Source organism: Ambystoma mexicanum, chromosome 3p (assembly GCF_040938575.1).
Source record: "Ambystoma mexicanum isolate Mex_15411 chromosome 3p, UKY_AmexF1_1, whole genome shotgun sequence".
Classification (NCBI taxonomy): domain Eukaryota; kingdom Metazoa; phylum Chordata; class Amphibia; order Caudata; family Ambystomatidae; genus Ambystoma; species Ambystoma mexicanum.
The window spans coordinates 329,558,764-329,577,370 of NC_090925.1; the positions used below are offsets into that span (position 1 = coordinate 329,558,764).

The 18,607-nt window shown below is 48.3% G+C and overlaps 1 protein-coding gene across 2 annotated transcripts in view; it reads left to right on the forward strand.

Moving 5' to 3' along the window:
* LOC138580391 (3'-5' exoribonuclease HELZ2-like) overlaps positions 1–18,607 on the forward strand; it is a 724,800-nt gene that overhangs the window by 619,432 nt on the left and 86,761 nt on the right. Inside the window, exons 13-14 of one of the 2 annotated variants that reach the window (XR_011304244.1) lie at positions 14,375–14,509; positions 15,447–15,583. Coding sequence is in view for 1 of the 2 variants with exons in the window: in XM_069650904.1 (XP_069507005.1) it covers positions 14,375–14,509; positions 15,447–15,665 (354 nt within the window). In the remaining variant the exon portion in view is untranslated. Of the gene's footprint in view, positions 1–14,374; positions 14,510–15,446; positions 15,666–18,607 lie in introns of those variants that run through there. The other variant, XM_069650904.1, reaches the window with a different exon arrangement.

Below are 18,607 nucleotides of genomic sequence, written 5' to 3' on the forward strand. Positions count from 1 at the left end.
CCCTCTACCTAAGCACCGCCTCTGGCAGCCATCTTCAGATTTTTACCGCACGTTCATGTGTTGGGATCCTCGTGCTATTGCTCTCGAGTGTTAGTGCTATTTTTTCACGTTTTTTCTCAAAAACTTCGTTTTTTCGGTCAAAAGAGCCTCAAGCTCCACCGACTCTCCATCCGATCAACGGGGACCCGTGTCGGATTCGTCTGCGCCCCTCAAGGGTGAAGATTTCGTCGAGCTACGCTTTTGGAGGACTCCAGAAGTTTCTCAGGCCCGGACATGGCCCAGGAGAAGGGATGCTCGACGCCCGGAAAGCTGTTCAGGGTCTGCCCTGGATGCCAGCTGCAGAACGTCTTTAAGGAGGACGAACACTCCTTTTGTCTCTACTGCTTACATGAGGACAAGACGCACGTGGAGAAGGACTGTGCGTTTTGCAGCAACATGTCGGAGCGGACCATGAAGGACCGCCATCAACGTCTCGCCAACTGGCTGGAAGGGAAGAGCCCGTCAGACGAGAAGAAGAAGAAGAAATCCGAGCGGTCTTCTAAGACCTTTTGAGGACGCCCCGGCGACGGGGGTCCAACACAAGGCAAAGCACCGCGAGTCCGCTGGCACCGGGAGCGCCGAACGGTCGGGCTCTACGGGCGCCAGGCAGGGCGCACCCTCCCCGGCACCATCAACCACGAGCCAACGCTCTGGGTCGGGTAAGAGGAAGGCCGAGCACCCGGCGAAGCTCCTGGAGAGGCCCCGGTCGAGCTCGAAGGCCCCATCGGAGGGGGAGCGAGGCAGTGTCCCCCCCCCTCAAGGATAAGGCGGTGAGCGCACCTAAGGTGGTGAAGGCCTTAATCCATCCGGCCAAGCCCTCTATCGAAACTGTCGCGGCGGCCCTGGCTCAGCCTGTGGGGGCTACACCAGTGGTGGCGACCTCGGGGCTCAGAGTCTCCCTGCCACCTCGGAGGGAGTCCTCTTTTGTGCCCATCGATAGGGCCCCCGTGAAATCCCCCGTGGGGAAGAAAAAGGGCGGGCAGGGCGTCGTCGTAGATTCGGCCTCAACCTCGGAGGAGGAGCTGGTCGAAGTCTTAAGCCACGGCCTCGGCGTGGAAAAAGACCGGCCCGTCGGGATGGATCCCGACGCAGGTGACGACGACATCATCGAGGGTACCGACGGGGCCCCTGATCGCCCGTCGGATTCCCCTCTGCCAGCGCCGCGAGACAACTCGGCGGCCATTTTGTTGGCTATACAGTCCTTATGCTCAGAGATAAGGACGAGACTACCGTTGCCGACAGAACCTCTCCCGTCGGGGGACCCAGAACCGGGACCTTCTGGTGTTCCCCCTACCAAGAAAAGAAGGATCCACCCTCCGCCTCCTTTTCAGCCGTCGCGCCCCTTCCAGCCCTCCTCCCCTTCCACCCGAGGGGATGATACGGGGACTGACACGGCAGCGACGGGTACGGACGACGAGGTATACGACGAGGATGTACCGTCGTCGCCTCCCACCAGGGCTTCTCCGCCCGACGAGATTGGATCGTTCCACTCCATGATCACCAGGGCATCCGAGCTTTTCCAACTCTGCCCTGAGGAGAAGGAAGGTTTCCTTTATCAGCGGCGCGAGGCCAAGAGGAAGACGGTCCTCTCAGTGCCTCTATTGGACGACATTTGGGATGAGGGCCTCACCCTCCTCAAGAACCCTTCCACGACGCCAGCTAGAAGAGACCGGTACGAGAAGAAGTACCGGGTCCTGGACACGGCCCCCCTGTGCCTCCGGGCGCAGCCTACCCCGGACTCCGTCGTCTCCGCGGCGGCCAGGAAAAAAGCGGGGGGGGGTGCGGCCTCCACATCGACTTCCCCACCGGACGGCGAGGGAAAGGAATTGGACGCTATGGGACGCAGAGTCATCTCGTCTGCGGCGACGACGATTAAAGCGGCCAACGCCTTGGCTATCGTGGCCCGCTACGACAGGGAGCTCTGGTACAAACTGGCTCCCCTACTGGACTTCTTGCCGGACGACAAGAGGGCAGAGGCCCTGGAGATCCTGCAGGAAGGTGAGGTGGCTTCGGACCACGCCATTACCGTTGCGACGGACATCGCCGACACTGGGTTCCGCCAGTTGGGCAACGGCGTTTGCCTTAGGCGGCGTGGATGGCTCAAGGCTACGGACTTCCGTCAAGACGTTCAGACCAGAGTCCTGGACATGCCCTTCGATGGGAACAACCTGTTTGGGAAAACAGTGGACGATTCCCTTCAGGCCATTAAAGCGGACACCGAGACGGCCCGGGCCCTTGGAGTTCTGCAACAACGACGGACGCCCTTTCGGAGCAGCGGAGGCAAGGGCGCCTCCAAAAGTTCAGGCGGCGGTTTCTCCACCTACCGTCAAGCGGCCCGCTCGTCGGCTCAGGAGGCCTACAGAGGACGAGGCAAGTCTGGCGGACCCCGCCGTCGTCGCCAAGGAGGTCAAGGCGGCAAAGCCTCGTCGAAGCAGGATTGAACCGACCGTGGGGTCGGGCCCCCACCGAAGCACCCCGGTGGGAGGCCGGCTGGCGAGATTCGTCAGCGTGTGGGAGTCCATCTCCACCGACCGTTGGGTGCTGGACGCCTTGGCCCGGGGCCACGTGCTCGAATTTCAAAGATACTTCCTTGTGAAGAAGAAGACTGGGGGATGGCGCCCCATCCTGGACCTGCGACGTCTGAACAAGTTCATCAAGGCGCAAAAGTTCCGGATGGTCACCCTCCAGCACGCCCTGGGTCAGCTGGAGGAAGGAGACTTCCTGTCGTCGTTGGATTTGGAGGATGCCTACTTCCTTATTCCCATCCTAAAGGGGCACCGAAAATTCCTCAGGTTTGTGGTCCAAGTTCGTCACTACCAGTTCAAAGCCCTCCCCTTCGGACTACGGTCGGCCCCCAGGGTATTCACCAAGTGCCTTGCACCGGTGGCGGCACAGCTGCGCCGCGAGGGGATCCACGTCTACCCCTACCTGGACGACTGGCTCATCCGAGCCAAGACGAGGGAGCTCGCCCTGGATCACACGGCAAGGACCGTCCGACTTCTCACGGACCTGGGATTCTCCGTGAACTACGCCAAGTCTCACCTGGTACCCGCGCAAAACGCACTGTTTCTGGGAGCGAAGCTCGACACAGTGTCTCTTCTGGCCTCCCCGTCGGAGGAAAGGACCAGGTCCATCCTGGGCAAGGTACAGCGGATGTTGGTTTCCGACGCGGCCAAGGTGAGGTCCATCAAGTCCCTCCTCGGAATGATGTCTTCCTGCATCTACCTCATTCCCATGTGCAGGCTCCGGATGCGCCCGTTGCAGGAGTTCCTGGACGCGCGCTGGATCCAAACGACGGGCAGCTTCGAGGAGAGGATCACACTCGACGAGAGTTTCTGCCGAGCGGTCCGGTGGTGGGGCAACCGCACGCATCTGACGGCGGGCATGGACTTCCAGACCCCAGACCACCAGGAGACAGTGACCACCGATGCCTCCCTGGAAGGGTGGGGAGCGCACACCGAAAATCTGCACACGAGAGGCCTTTGGCTCCCGACGGAGAAGTCCCTCCATATCAACGTCCTGGAGCTCCGTGCAGTGTTCTGGGCCCTCCGGTCCTTCCTTCCGTCCCTCAAGGGCAATGTGGTGAGGATCTTCACCGACAACACCACCACCATGTTTTACATCAGGAAACAGGGCGGAACCAGGTCCCCAGCGCTGTCCAAGGAGGCGCAGGACCTGTGGCATTGGGCCGTCGCCCAAAGGATGTTTCTGGTGCCGTTTCATCTGGCAGGGATAAAAAACACCATTGCCGACTCACTCAGCAGGGAGCTGCGCTCGTGCCTCGAGTGGGAACTACGGCAGGATCTAGTGGATCGCCTCTTCCGACGGTGGGGCACACCCCAGATCGACCTGTTCGCGACGGCGACGAACTCCAAGTGCCGGAGGTTCGCCAGCAGGTTTCCCCAGGCGAGGAGCATGGGCGATGCCTTCTCGTTCCCCTGGGAGGGCCTGTTCCTCTACGCGTTCCCTCCTTTGCCACTGCTAATCCGGCTCGTCAACCAGCTCAAGAGGTCACGGTGCAGGATGATCCTCGTCGCACCTGCGTGGCCGAGGCAGATATGGTTCCCGGACCTTCTGGACTTGTCAGCGTCCCCGCCAATCAAGCTGCCGGTGGACGCGGATCTTCTCTCCAGGGAAGGAGGCGCCATCCTCCACCACGACCCGAAATCGCTGAACTTGCAGGCCTGGCTCCTGCAGCGCTAGAGTTTGGAGGATACGACATACCGGCCGACTGCAGAGAGGTTCTTGCAAAGGCCAGGGCGTCCTCGACTCTTAAATGCTACGGACACAAATGGAAGAGGTTCTCTGTCTGGTGCCACGCACAGAAGATTAACCCTCTACGGATTACGGCTCCCCAAGTACTGCCGTACCTGCTGACGCTGGCCAAAGCTGGACTGGCACACGCGTCCATCAAGATTCATCTTGCTGCGATCTCCCGATACACCAGAACCACGGGCCGGACGTCCTTGTGGTCTCATCGTCTGGTGAAAGAGTTCATGAAGGGACTGTTCAGATCGTTCCCGCCGGTGAAGGCTCCGGCCCCGGCGTGGGAGCTCAACGTGGTGCTGACCAAGCTCATGGGACCTCCGTTCGAGCCTCTGCACTCGGCCCCGTTGAAGTTTCTGTCGTGGAAAGCAGCGTTTCTTGTGGCCATCACCTCTGCACGACGGGTGGGAGAGATCCAGGCCCTTTCATGCAAGGCCCCGTACTTGACTTTTCACGACACGAGGGTAGTGCTCAGGACGCACCCCTCCTTCATGCCCAAGGTACCGTCGGACTTCCATCTCAACGAACCCTTGGTGTTGCCTGTGTTCTTCCCGTCGCCTTCGTCGCCGGCTGAGAGGACTTTGCACTCGCTGGATGTGGCTAGAGCGCTGAAGTTCTACGTGGACCGCACGAAGTGTTTTCGGAAGACGTCACAACTCTTTGTGAACTTTGGACCTGTCAATCAGGGGAAGGCTCTCTCGAAGGCTTCCATTTCCAGATGGCTCTCCGGCTGTATCATGTACTGTCATCGGTTGGCAAACCGACCGCTGCCTGGCCGTCCGAGAGCCCATTCCACCAGAGCGATCGCAGCTACCACGGCGTTCCTTTCTGGTGTGCCCCTGCTGGACATATGCAGGGCTGCTACGTGGAGGTCGACGCACACCTTCACGAAATTCTACTGCGTCGATCGGGATTCCAGGGAGGAGTCCAGGGTCGGCCAAGCAGTGCTGCGCAACCTGTTCGCCTGAGGTGAGCCTGGTGAGGAGGTAAGATGCTTAATGTTGAGTTGGATGTACTGCTTAATGTTGAGCCTTTGCCACCTCCTGTGGTTGTGCATGTGTGTACTGCTATGTATTCTTTATTCATGAGCATGTGAATCCATGCCAGACCCCATGCTGGAGAAGGAACAAGTTACTTACCTGTAACTGTTGTTCTCCAGCATGGGTCTGGCATGGATTCACATGCGAACCCTCCCGCCTACCCCTCTGCGGCTCTTCACTTGGTCATACTGCCACTTCACGTGCTTCCAAATCTGAAGATGGCTGCCAGAGGCGGTGCTTAGGTAGAGGGCAGTCATTGGCTGTGGTCAGTATGACGCAGAGACCAGTGATTGGATATTACTACGAAAGACAGATCAGAAACGAAACTGATACTGGTTTTTTCTTTACCGAGGATTCCCAGCCTGACGACGGGGAATATTCATGAGCATGTGAATCCATGCCAGACCCATGCTGGAGAACAACAGTTACAGGTAAGTAACTTGTTCCTTACATAATATTCGGCATATCCATTCTCTTAGCGTAACGCAGAGACTCCCGTTCAGATAAACGATTTTTCATGAAATGAAATTACATGTTCCTTTGTCCAGTTTTGAAATGGTGAACCTCATATTTGACGTTATTACACCACTCCCTTCATTCCTTTCGTAATCATCCATTACTCTCGAGGTCAAAAAAACTATTGAACCTTATACTGTGTGCGATGTGTGGGCTGGCTCAGCTTGCAAGCAAAATATTCAAAGCTGCTGACCTTCACTCAGTATGGGAGCCAATAGCCCTTCAGAATATAGTGGCATTAGAAATAGTTTTCTGCCATCCACAAAGTGTTTTACTTGGTTCCTATGGAGAACTTCGCACTCTCCCAGCGACTCCCACAACCAGCCCACACCACCTGTCAGCTCAGCCCGTCTCGTGTTCACACAGCAAATCATGTACACATTTTTCGCATGGAGCAAGTCTCAAGCCCTGACAAAATGTGCTCGTACGAGAATGTCTGAGCAAGCCCTGCTGCAACACCCTCCTGCCAGGCCGCGGTCCCCTGAACCCATGACCGCAGTTATATATTAAGAGGCCTATAAATTGCACACGTGTGTTTGTACTATCCCACTTTGGGTCACTGGCAAGGAGAAGGGTGTGGGGGTCTTGCCCTGAGGCAACCAGCTCGGGTTGGTATTGATAGCACACAGGTCTGGCACATCAGAGCTAGAAAGGGGGTGGAGTGACGCATGTTAGTTTAGGGCAGAATATACTGTGACTGTGGTCTTGTTTTATTGAGAGTCACTCTGGGGTGGTCAGCAAGGAAGGGTCACACTTCTGGTACATGAAAGGAATAGCTTTAGAGGGGCACAAGGTTGAACGAGCAGCAATTTTCCAGCAGCAGGGTTGAGAGGTGCAGGAGAACAATTGTTGAGATGGATGAATAACTATAAGCCATGGTTTGGCCCTGACACACGCAGGACAGTGATCTCAGAGGAAGATATGAATTAATACATTCTTAGTTTGCAACATCTTGTCTCGGCGCATCCATGAGAAAGGGACTTGAGACAGTCACAGGAGTAAAAATGTGGAGGCTGTCAGTGCTAGCTGTTCGCGGCACTGCTGAGGTTAAGGGGAAACTTCGCAATTGCAGAATGAGGCCTAGTCCAAAGTTGGCGTTGAGGGTACACAAAATGGAGTCCAAGTGTGTCTAGCAATAGCCCCGCCTCTGATTATGTCAGGGCCTTCTTCCCCATGGCAGCAGAAGAACAAAGGAGGCGTCCCCCACGAGTGCAAGTCCAGAGTGTCACTTTCGTGTATAAAAGTACGGGGCCAGGGGGCTCAACCAACCAACTCCTTCCTTACATTAGCAACGACTCCCAACACATGCCCCCATATATAGGAGTGCAGCTATTTCTCACCAACAACCCACTTTGATGCACTGTTTTGCTCAGTCAGTAGTTCTTGCATGCCGAGTATCTTATCTAGCCTAGGTCTCCTCCCTTTTGTGGGACGAGTAGTTATTCAGCTATTTGGGCAACTGTTTGGTAAGGCAACTGCAGAACCCCAAAGTAGCTTTCATACTGTTATCCATCTGGCCCTCCAAAGATCAGTGAAGGTCCCACAGTAGCTCGACGAAACTGGAAAGTGTGAAAGCACAGTGTTACATTGTATGGCATTTGTAAAAAATGGTACTTGTTGAAAAATAAATTGATAGAGGATAGATTTCAAAAGACAAATTGGGAGCTTTATTTGGACACTTCATATAAACATTGTTGATTTAAAAATACAGATGGTAATCATTTGTACCTGGAAGTGAACTGTTGCACAAGCTCTGCTTTAGGTGGACAGGGAAAGTTGGCAATGTTTTGTGGCAATGTATGTGGCCTCGGAACAAAATTGCCGCAATTCCGTGAGTTTGTATCTCCCAGACAGTCATAATAAGTTCTTTCACAAAATCGAATTCCATTTCCTCATATGTTGGCCTAACCACTGATTTTTTTTCTTCTTTTTTTTTTTCGTAAAGGCCATTGTGTAGTGAAGCATCCCAATGCTTCCTGCAGTCCTGTATTGTTCACGGCCCACATTGTCGTTATGCGCTTATACCGCTAGTAATGTCCTAAATTGCATCCAGTCTATGCCGAAATGCAATCTCTTTGGCCTGTAATTTAGGCACATATTGTGGAACTCCTCCAAATCTCCCGTGTGACGTAATTCTGGGAGTCCCTTCAGATCTCTTGATTATCAAACACAATCTTTTCAAGAGCTTTGTGTGGAGGTGAAGATGGAATCAAGCACTTCTTCCGTTCCTGCTTCGGCGACAAAGGACCATGTGCACATTGGTGGAAATGTTGGTTTTCTGTTCAAGAGTGAACGTTGGAACAGTGGTGCATTAGTGACTGCCATTTTTCTAGCAGAATTTCCACAGACCCATCACAAGTTTTGGAGATCCACCAAAGATGGGTGCTGAAAGATTGGGACCACTATAAAATATTTTCAGAATATTTTTTTTTTCCCCTGCAGCTGAGATTTTTTTATCGATTGATTTGGCAACGTACCATACATCAAATTGATGGCGAATATTTGGAAACTGCTCTCTCATTGTCTTGGCTATTGAAACGTGTCTGTCCGTGGCTATGAGGTTGATTTGCATTCCCCTCGATTGGAGATCTTCCAGGGATTTTATAAAACCAGGTTTCTCGATGGCCACTGAGGATTTACATTCAGACACCTGCACGACCACCGAACTCACAATTTTTTTAGTTTCCATGTCCTGAAATTGATATGTGCAGCAATTTGCTGAAAATCCAGGGCTGTCACTGTCCATCGCCAGCTAGCCTGAACTGTTTCTCGGAGAATGTACTTTGAATAGACATTTGTTCAATTTTCCAAGCTTCACTAATAGCAGATATTCACGTTGATATTTGTAGTACTGCGTTTTAGAAAGGAACTGGAGTCCCACAAATTGACAAACTGGACAACTTACTGAAACTAGAGCCACTGAAAAGTAAAGCAGCTGCACACAGATTTCCAGCTGGCAGTTTCCCCAGCATCGCTTGAGCAGACCATGAAAAGTTTGCATAGAGCATTTCATAGGTGGCTTATATTTTGAGGTTACTACCTTGTGATACACGAGTCACATTCACCAATGGCTTCCCGCATACTTCCCCTCTCACTGGATGCACATATTTCAGCATCATTATAATCTCCAAGCAGCTGTCGAATACAATGTATTTGGGCTCCTTTATTAGACTATCATCCTGCATGAATGTTTCTGACCCAACTGTGGTTGACCTATCAGTCCAACTGGACAAACTGTAGTCGAGATCTTTGTCTAGTTGCTCGGTCAGTTGTGTTGATGCTTTCAATCTCTGCTATTTCAGCTTCTGCTGCTTGAACACAAATCGGAGAAAACAATCAATGTCGATTGTTTTTTGGTTGGTGTCGATTGTGTCAAGTGGTTTGCGTCTAATTCTAAAGCATCAGTTTCATCTTCATCTGATGGAGCTCTCGCATTGTAGCAATGGTCCAACAACACTTTTCTGGCTTCACCGGTGACATTCAATTCATTTTCTGGCCATTGGGCAAAAGCATCTCGAGTCTGCTTATTGATTTGAACACACGGCGCCTCAAATAGTTGCTCCATGGTCAAATCAGTTTGGCAAGCAGCATCTCTGATTTCTGTAGCGGTCTCTGTCTGCATAGTTCGTACACCATCGGGCAACTAGAAGACAGGTTGCAAAAACATGTTCAATGTAAATCCAACATACAGTATATGGCACTTTAGATTTTAAAAAAAGCATGTTATGAAGGCACCAGCACAAAACACTGTTTGAAAATGAAATTGATTGTAAATTACCGTAGCTTTCTTGGTTTTCTGTGAAACCTTCTTCTTTACTGTAAGGACTGTACCAGCAAGCTGGTCCACCGACTCGGATCCACGTGTCTCCTCTTCTATATCCCGTTCTTGTATACATCCCTAGAAAAAGGTATCCATTAAAAAAAGTCATTCGTATTTGAAATCAAATTATTCCATTGCACACATTGCTTACACACATACCCTCGTACACAGTGCACGTCCATTAGTCAAAATATACATTTTGAATTTCACCTGATTGATGGCTAGTTTACGTAATGAAAGATGACTGTGCGAAACCCACTGAAATGTTGCACTGAAGCAAATTTCAAAAGATGCTTGTTTTCTAATAATGTCAATGTCTAATGGTATCCGATCTAGGACCAACTTTCTTTCATTCAAGGGAACTGTCAGTACGCATATCTCTGTATCAGCTCCGAAGGTTGATGTAATTGTAGTCGAAGTACCAGCATCACCATGTAAAACAGTACTTGTTTTAGTATGGATGAAAGAAAGTGAAATTGAAAACACACAATGTGATGCACAATGGTACATATTATTAAAAACCCATAAATTTAACATTAGGTAAACAAACGACAGGATACCTAAATTTGATAACTATCTCAAAATCCATGCATAAAACATTTCCGGAACTGTATATCTAAATAAAAGTACCAGATGCGCACTCGAAGTTGTTGACGACTCCAGGAAAGACATGGATGCAGAATCTTGCTCCTTCATATTCCATGCATTGTCATGGAGTTGTAAAGGGAAAATTAGATTTGATTTAGAAATGCTAACCTAAAAAATGGACATGTAAAGCAACCGATTACGAAAAGATTATGCTTATTTACAAGTGCACTATAGCGTAGTTGTCTGTGCCCATAAATAATTTTCTATGATGCTCCTAATAACAAGGACAGATGTGGTTTACTTATAAAGCAATACAATCTTGTAAATATGAAAAGGATTATAAGGGACATTTACACCAAAAACACCAATCCGTCCATGTAGTTACCTGTTCAGTACCCCAAGGCCTACAGCTAAAGAACCGTGACTCACCTGAGGCAGCATGTGCATGAATAGTCGGAATTGCGTTTGGAAGCAATTTACGAGACATTCTGAGTCGATGCTGCTTCGTGTACTGCGATTGGTCATACATATTTTTGGCAAAGTGTAGGCTGCAGATGCAGAATCGATCACCCCTCGAGTCCCCCAAGACTTCATGGGCTCTACTTTCAAGCTCTTCCGGTGCAAATCCACAATATCTGACCCATTTTCTCATTAGATCTATATTCCTCGGGAATACATGCATTGTAGTGCCTTTAGGTTTGTTATGGCTCTTAGAGCGGCAAACAGAAACCGTACATGCAAGCATTGTTGGAAATTCTGTAAAAAAAAATAAATAAAAATAAAAGAAAAGTCAACAGTATTAGATAATTACTTTGCATAAAAGCATGAGAAAAATGCAATTATATCATACATTTTCCTATGCAATCTGTGTCTTGGGTCACCGAAGGAAAACCTTTTCTAGCGTAGCCGGCTGTATTATAGGATAACTTTCATACACAATTCATTGATGTGACGCAAATTGTAACTTGTTAGACACGGTCCGCGAAGGATGCAATTCGATCCAAATTGACACTGACAATTGCTATATATCGATAACGTAACAAATTAAACTCAAGTCAATGGCAATGAGATGAATGAACATTACACTACTGGGTACGTTTGTTCGAAATAAATAGAAATTTAAAGATCAAGGTAAAGATCTAGGAGATATGAATAGGTGACCTGCCCTTACCTTGACCAACAAACAGTTGGATTCAGCAAGCAGGGTAGTTAGTAGCAGGATAACAGGGAGATGTTCACAGGTAGCACGATGACGAGATGACTTGCAGTGCTCAAAGATGTTCTCATGATAAATATCAAGTGGTTTATAAAAAATTAGAAAAGTGGGTGTTTATGTGAATGAATGACATGTATATGGCGTGGTCTTATGTGGATTGCAGGGGCGCGGCCTGCTTTGGGTGATCCTGTCTGGAGACCCGGTCTGAGGAAGGCATGTGAACAATGAACCCTGCGCGTAAAATACCTTTTGAAGTGTACATGGTGTTTGGCACATTGGCGGCTCCAACCCCTGCCAGCCCCCTTTGGCAGCACATATCCACTGGTGCCAACTGCCTTTTGATAATCGAGGGGGGATGGATGGGCATGAGGCGTGCAGGCAAGACCGAGAACACTGCTGAATGGAGACACACCTGATTCACTGAAAAACTGAAACAACCATTGATAAATGTTCTGTTGTGTTTTATTTTGTTGCTGATTTTGATGGCACAAATGTACTACACGTTATAAAGTTCTGGTTGCAGCACATTGAGGGAAAAATCACCTGTACTGACCGCTGTCACTGGGGAAAGTTTCTCTAATGGCACCAACGGCACAGGCGGGTATTACTCGTCGAACGCGGTGTGCAAGCCGCCCATGAAGCCGCCATGTAAACGAACGATGGGCCAAAAGCCTGTACCACCTGTGAAAGAGAAGGATACAAACTGTTTTTAAATGAACAAGATAAGTGTATTCAACCTTAGTTGCCAATGACAAATCTTGTATCCAATGGCATTGTTGCCGGTACAAATGTTACGTAGACACTGTACAATATTGAACGACTATGTATTCCATTTCATTTGGGACACAAAGAAATATTGCTTCATGGCTGTACATGAAATAAACAAAAGGAGACCACTATGATTTCCCCAAATTGCGAGTGATTTATAGAATTGCAAGACTACATTCATTTGGCATTGATAGATCAAAGTTACGACAATAAAGGAGACAACCATGAAATGGTAGTGGCCTAAGTGACATCACAACTAGAGTAAACTTGCTCATTACTTGGATTGCAAGGGCGAACTGTTGCTCGAAGTTCGTGCATAAGCACTATCATAATCCTCAACACGGACCTTGTGAGGCAGACTGCCCTGATGTCTGGCAGCTCGGTAACGCATTGCAGCTGTGTCTCGCCTTTCGATATGTACGACAAGCATCCAGAGTTTTCTCTGCAGCAGCAGTTCTCCTCGGTTGGCATTAGCGTACACTGATTGCAGGTACACCAGGTGGAAACGCGGTCCATGTGACTAGGCTCAGGCTCTTGATCTGTTGAGTAATTCCACCTTGGAATACTCTGGCTTGTACTGGTAGGGCTGTATTGTTGCCATTATGGGGCAAAAAAAGATTGATGGTAATGGTACTAGTATCTGTTCGCACGGGCTACAAGCAACAAAGGTAGCTGACCAGAGCACAGAAACGAGGCACATAATACTCAAAAGACAGTGAAACGATTGGAAAAGCAAATCTGATGTCTGATGAGAAGTGGTCTGTTTATACTTAGAGGAAAGCGGCGTCCTGCCATTTCCATGGAGATGCGTCTTTAGCTAAAGCGCAGAGAATGTTGGCACGAGACATGCATTGGCGTTGTGAAATGGGCGGTACGCGTCTAGTGATCCCAGCCTCAGGGGCGGGCCATATGATTTAGTGCCGCCAGGGCAGTCCACCTTGGGCGATGCAGCAATGGATAAGATTATCACAAGATGGCCGGTAGGGTGCATAGGAAATGTTTGTACGATCGATCAACGTATGCTTAAAAACACATGCCTGAACCCTCGGGACAATAATATTTTTGAGCGCACTATTCCTTTAAACCTTATAAGAAATCTAAAGGATTTCTCTGTGATACTGCACTGAAGTTGCTGTGTCTCCACCATACAAAAAGTAGATGCCTATTTAGTTTGTTGGACTCCAAAACCAGTGAAAACACATCCAAATCAGGTAAAAACACACGAGAGAGTGAGAAAGGTCCTAAGTCCAGCAAAAGAGCTGGGGGTCTCTAAGTTGGCAGGAATTTAGCACTAAAATGAACATTCTTCCTAACATGAGCCAAGCAATGTAAAAAGTTAAGAAATTACACGAGGAAGCTTCTGCTCTCACCAGTCCACTCTTAGGCGCATTGTCCAGTCACTAAATAATCCTTAATGGATGACTAGAGCCAGAAAACACAAAGACCCCATTGCGCTGTATAGTAATGTACTTTGCCTAATGATAAAATGTTACCAAAAGTGGCAACAAAGTCGAAAGACTAAGAGAAACACAGTACTGATGGCCTGAAGAACGTGATAGTTTCCCCATAACTATGAGCGAAAGCTCAGTGCGAGTGCAGCTCAAGGCTGTTCTCCACTGCCAAGTTGGTTTGTGCTGCTGAAACAAAAGCAAAGTTTGGGGGGGCTCAATAAATGGAAGTAAAATAGTCGTAAGAGAAATGTTTACTAACACATCCCCGTGTAAGATAGCTCAGCGGGTTGAGCGCTCGCTGCTGTGATCTGAGCGTGATCTGCAGGTCGCAGGTTCGAATCCTGGCAAGGCCAACTCAGCCTTTCATCCTTCCGAGGTCAATAAATGAGTACCAATTTCGGTTGGGTGATATTGTATGTAAATATGTGCTCTGTAAAGTGCTTTGGATTAAGGCGCTATATAAATAACACATCATCATTATTGGGTAGATCATGGGTTGCTTTTAGGCACTTTTTCTACATTTGGTTAAGAGGGGCTATTGCATTACTGAGTAGCGATGCTGCTACTTGGTTCTGCCGATCTAGTTTCAATGGACAATGTATTCTTGACATTTTGCCTGTGACTTGTTAAGATGTAGAGTAGACTAAAGTCTGATTTTTCTTTTTTGTAGGTGGTGTTGCTTGGCGACCACAAACAGCTTCGCCCTGTTGTGCTAGATGATTTCTGCCGTAGACTTGGAATGGAAAGATCCCTCTTCGAACGCTATGGCAACCAAGCTCTGATGCTTGACATTCAGTATCGCATGGTAAGTAATCCCTAATTTGGATTTGTACAGCACTTTTCCAAAGCAGTGAACAAGAATGAAAACGGTACAAAATTCGAATGATGCAAAAGTACAGTAACTGATAGAGGGTTCCAAGGAAAGAGGAAGATGAAATGTAATGCAGGAATGTAAAGAATTGTAATATTTAGTGGCAAGGAGTGAAAGATCAAAATGCAGACTGGGGAAAGTGGGGTTTTGGTAAGAGAGGATGGATGAGGAGCGAGACCATATATACACTTGGAGACCCTACAGAGAAAATGGAAGGGCAGATGAGTCAGAGACAGCAGATGGATGGAGAAACTGTAGTACTTGGTGGAAGAGCAAATAGCTGATACGTTGTAGATGGGCAAAGAGAACTAAGGTGATAGGAGAGGGTGCCCAATTGGAAGAGCAGTGCAGTAGAAGAGAAGAGAGAAAAAACAAGTAATGAGCAGTTTGCAACAGTCATAAAGCCTGCTCTTTTCAGGCTAGTAGAGTTGAAAGTGACTGGAGCGGGAACTGTTCCGAGACTGTCTGATCTGTTAAATAGTGTAGAACTGGAAAATCCCATGTAGGGAAGAGGGGAATGGCGAGTAGGGTGATTGCAAAAAGATCAAGCTGTAGAAGATGGTTTAAAGTGACAAGAAGAAAGAAATTGGCAACGCATTGAAGTGCAACTTCAGTGTAGTGAAAAGGTCGAAATTCAGACCAACTGGAAGGAGTGGGAGTTGCTCAAGTAGTTTAGAGAGCAATGGAAGATGGCAGATAGGATGTACATTAGTTGGAAAAGAAGGGTAAAGATGGGTTTTCAAGATGGGAGGAACCACTGGTTTGTATAGTGTTGGTTGGGGTTTTCATTTGGGCGTTTGCCTTTTGCAGAGTATGTCAATGTCCGTGTTTGATGCGCTTTGTGTTTAAGCTCTTGTCTGTTTACTACTAGCACATGGACATTTGCAGCTTTCCTTCCGGAGAGTTTTATGAGGGTCGATTGAAAACTTGGAGTCAGCTGATTCGGCCACATAGTGTTTTTTACCACGCGAGGAAGGCCTGTTGTCCCATTATCTTTGGCCACGTGGAAGGCAAAGAGCAGAGCCTGGTCGTCTCCACACGTGAAGGCAACGAGAACTCAAAAGCCAATGCTCAAGAGGCTGCACATGCGGTGAGTCTACCCCTTTCCAGAAACCTGGGTGTGCCTAAGACCTGCCCACATGTTTGGAGTACAGCCTATTCCAGGCGCTCTCATTGGAGTGATATCAGAGATGGGCGTTCTGGGTAGCTTTGTAAGATCTCGAGTGTAGAAAGAGGGACAGCTCGGCCCAAATTGTGCTTTAATGCAAGGTAGGATGCAGGAGTGGATGGCATTCATGAAGCCTTTGGAGAGTTCTTGAAGGTCTTTGCCTCTGATGGCAGCTGTAAACCTACAGAAAATCAGTAATGTGCTTGCCTATCTGGCATCATGATAGTGTTGCAGTTCTGGTAGTGGTGATTTATGAATGGAGGAATGCTGAAGTTTGGTTATCGTATAAAGGCCTGCATGAACCTTTACAGTTGGCCTTTTCTAGTAGGTCTTGAAGTTGTAAAGTGAGCATGCAATGAGGCACACAATTTGCATATAGTGAATATTACTAGTTTCCTTTTTTCCGTGCCTCACTTCAGGCTCTGTTTCAAGTGTATGAATGTTTTCAAACGCAATCGATTTTTTGTGATTCTTGACCCGTTGTATGGTCATCTAGACATTTTATTTTTTTCTCAACTGGTTTTCATGAACATAGAAAACGGACACCTCTACTGAATTCCATGTCACTGAAAGCCTGGATAATGTGCTGTCCTAGGGTAGCCCATATGGCTCTTGGGACAGGGGTGCTTTTAAGCACCCCATTGTGTCCTATGGCGATTCTATCACCCTACAGTTGTGTTATGCAGTGGGCTGGTAGCAGCTGTAATGTACTTTAGGCTTCTACAGAGGTGTAGTCATTTTAAATGCCTTAGTAGCACAATGTACCTGTGACAGTACCAGTGACCAAATACTGTTGGGGCCAAATAGTGTTTTTTTTTTTTTAGTTGGGTAGCTCTGTCCATGAAGCAAGATCTGCTAATCTGATCTCTCTCCTCAGCGGTTACCTTGTGGTTTGGCAGCAAGGCAGTCACAAGGTGATGTGCATTCCTGCTAGCAGCTGTTGGGACCAAACAGCCAGCAGGCTGAATCTGCCTTTAAACAAGGCTAGTCCTGCATATAAATTGTGGGTTTAAGGATTTGGTGGCTGATGACCAGTCTTGAGTAGTAGCCATGTCTTGCTATGTCAAGATGGTAGCCTATAGGACACCAAACTGTCTTTTTATTATCACCTTGGGCCATTGACCTGTCTGACAGTCCCAGATAATAAATACACAGGAGTTCCTCAGTCACCCAGCACAAACTATCGGTGCTTGGCCCCAGCAAAGGCCTTTGTCTTCCCTCTGGGAAAGGGTCATCACCCTTCAGGAAAACAGGAAGTGTCTCCCCTACGTCCCCACCTCCTACCAAGGGCCTAGGAGAGGTTTGTTGCTGCAAAGGCCAGGCTCTGTTAGGCCAAAGGAACTCTCGCCAGGATGGCAGTTAACTGATACATTGTACACAAGCACACAGGCAGTGTAATTAGAGAGACATCAGTCCACAAAAAGGTCCCACCATCTTTGATTCTCCCAGGGCTAACAAACCTCTTGTAGCCCCACCTCTTATTCTGTAGACCAAGCACTCTGTATGTTTGGTTTGATTTTCATATTTATGATGAATCTTCCTGACCGGTCAAACCCAGTACTCTTTTCTTGGACTCAATTATTTTCCCTTGTCCCTAGGTGAGAGGGGGGTGGGGGGGATGCCCAGTCTCTAACTCTTTTATGGGTGACCTGTTTATGTCCCGCCATAGAGTGTTTGGATTTGTAGTTGCCTATATCTTTTGGGCTTAGGCTCTATTGCCCCTTTGAGCTTCCCTTTGTAATTTCTCGTTAATGTACTTGGGTGAACTACTGTTCCCAGGAGGTAAAGTGGGATTGAGCCAGCAGAGCCCACCTTATTTGGAGTGCTGGGGTGTTAGGCAGAATTGCATGCAGTACCCTCTGGGACCACCACACATAATTGGGACTACAGGTGTAAGCAAGACCAACCTTTGGTATAAGTCTGTACCACACAGTTTGTTGGTAGCGAGCTGAGCAGCCAGGCTTATCTCAAGAGTGAATGTGAGCAGCACAAGTACACAAAGGACTTTCAATCACAGTGGTTCAAGTAGATACTTATTTCTTGGTAAAACACTTACTAATTTATTTACACAATCATTTGTAAAACATTTCACTAGAAGAAGGCAACTTAATATTATAAACAAATACACTTCAATACGAAACTGTACGCTTCGAAGGCAGTTTGAGCGCCCCTGAAGTAGGAGCAAAATGGCAGTTCAATTACTTGGCAGTGAGCAAAAAGCACAAAAGTAAGTTGAATAGATTATATGTACTTTCAAGGCAGTGCAAATATTTTAGTTCACCAGAATAGTTCAATTCAAGTCAATAGGCCAGGCTAAATTCAATGGGCTAGTGTTCTGGATAGGAAGGAGCAATTCTGGTATCACACGGTAAAGTCTTTGCAAAAGTTCTCAGAAGTAGTTAAAGCGAAAAAGGATCATTTGTGGGGTCACAAGCTGATTAGGCCTGTAAGTTTGGAAACTTTCACGAACTTTCTCAGCGATGATGGCGTTCTCTCAATCGGGTTGGCACAGTACCTTTGTAGGAAGAAAACAAGTGTTGCTGAAGCCATGGTTCCTGGCAGTTCCTGCAGATCTTGCTATTCCTGAGCCTCAGTCGTGGGGACAAGAGGGAGAACGTCGGAATTCCTGCTCGGGATGGGCGGAAAACGCTGACAAAATGGAGTCACTTCAGTTCGAGTAGCTGTTTATCAAGCATGCAAGCTGGTGTCCTTCCCCCGTTTAATCCTAACCAGCTCTGAGAATGGTATCCACGTGGCTTACCAGTTGATTGGTCCCACCAACTCAAAGAAGTCGTCCTTGAAGGGGCTTCTCTGTCGAAAGGAGCTTTGGCGATTCGGACCTGCAGCAGGGCTTCACCGGGCAA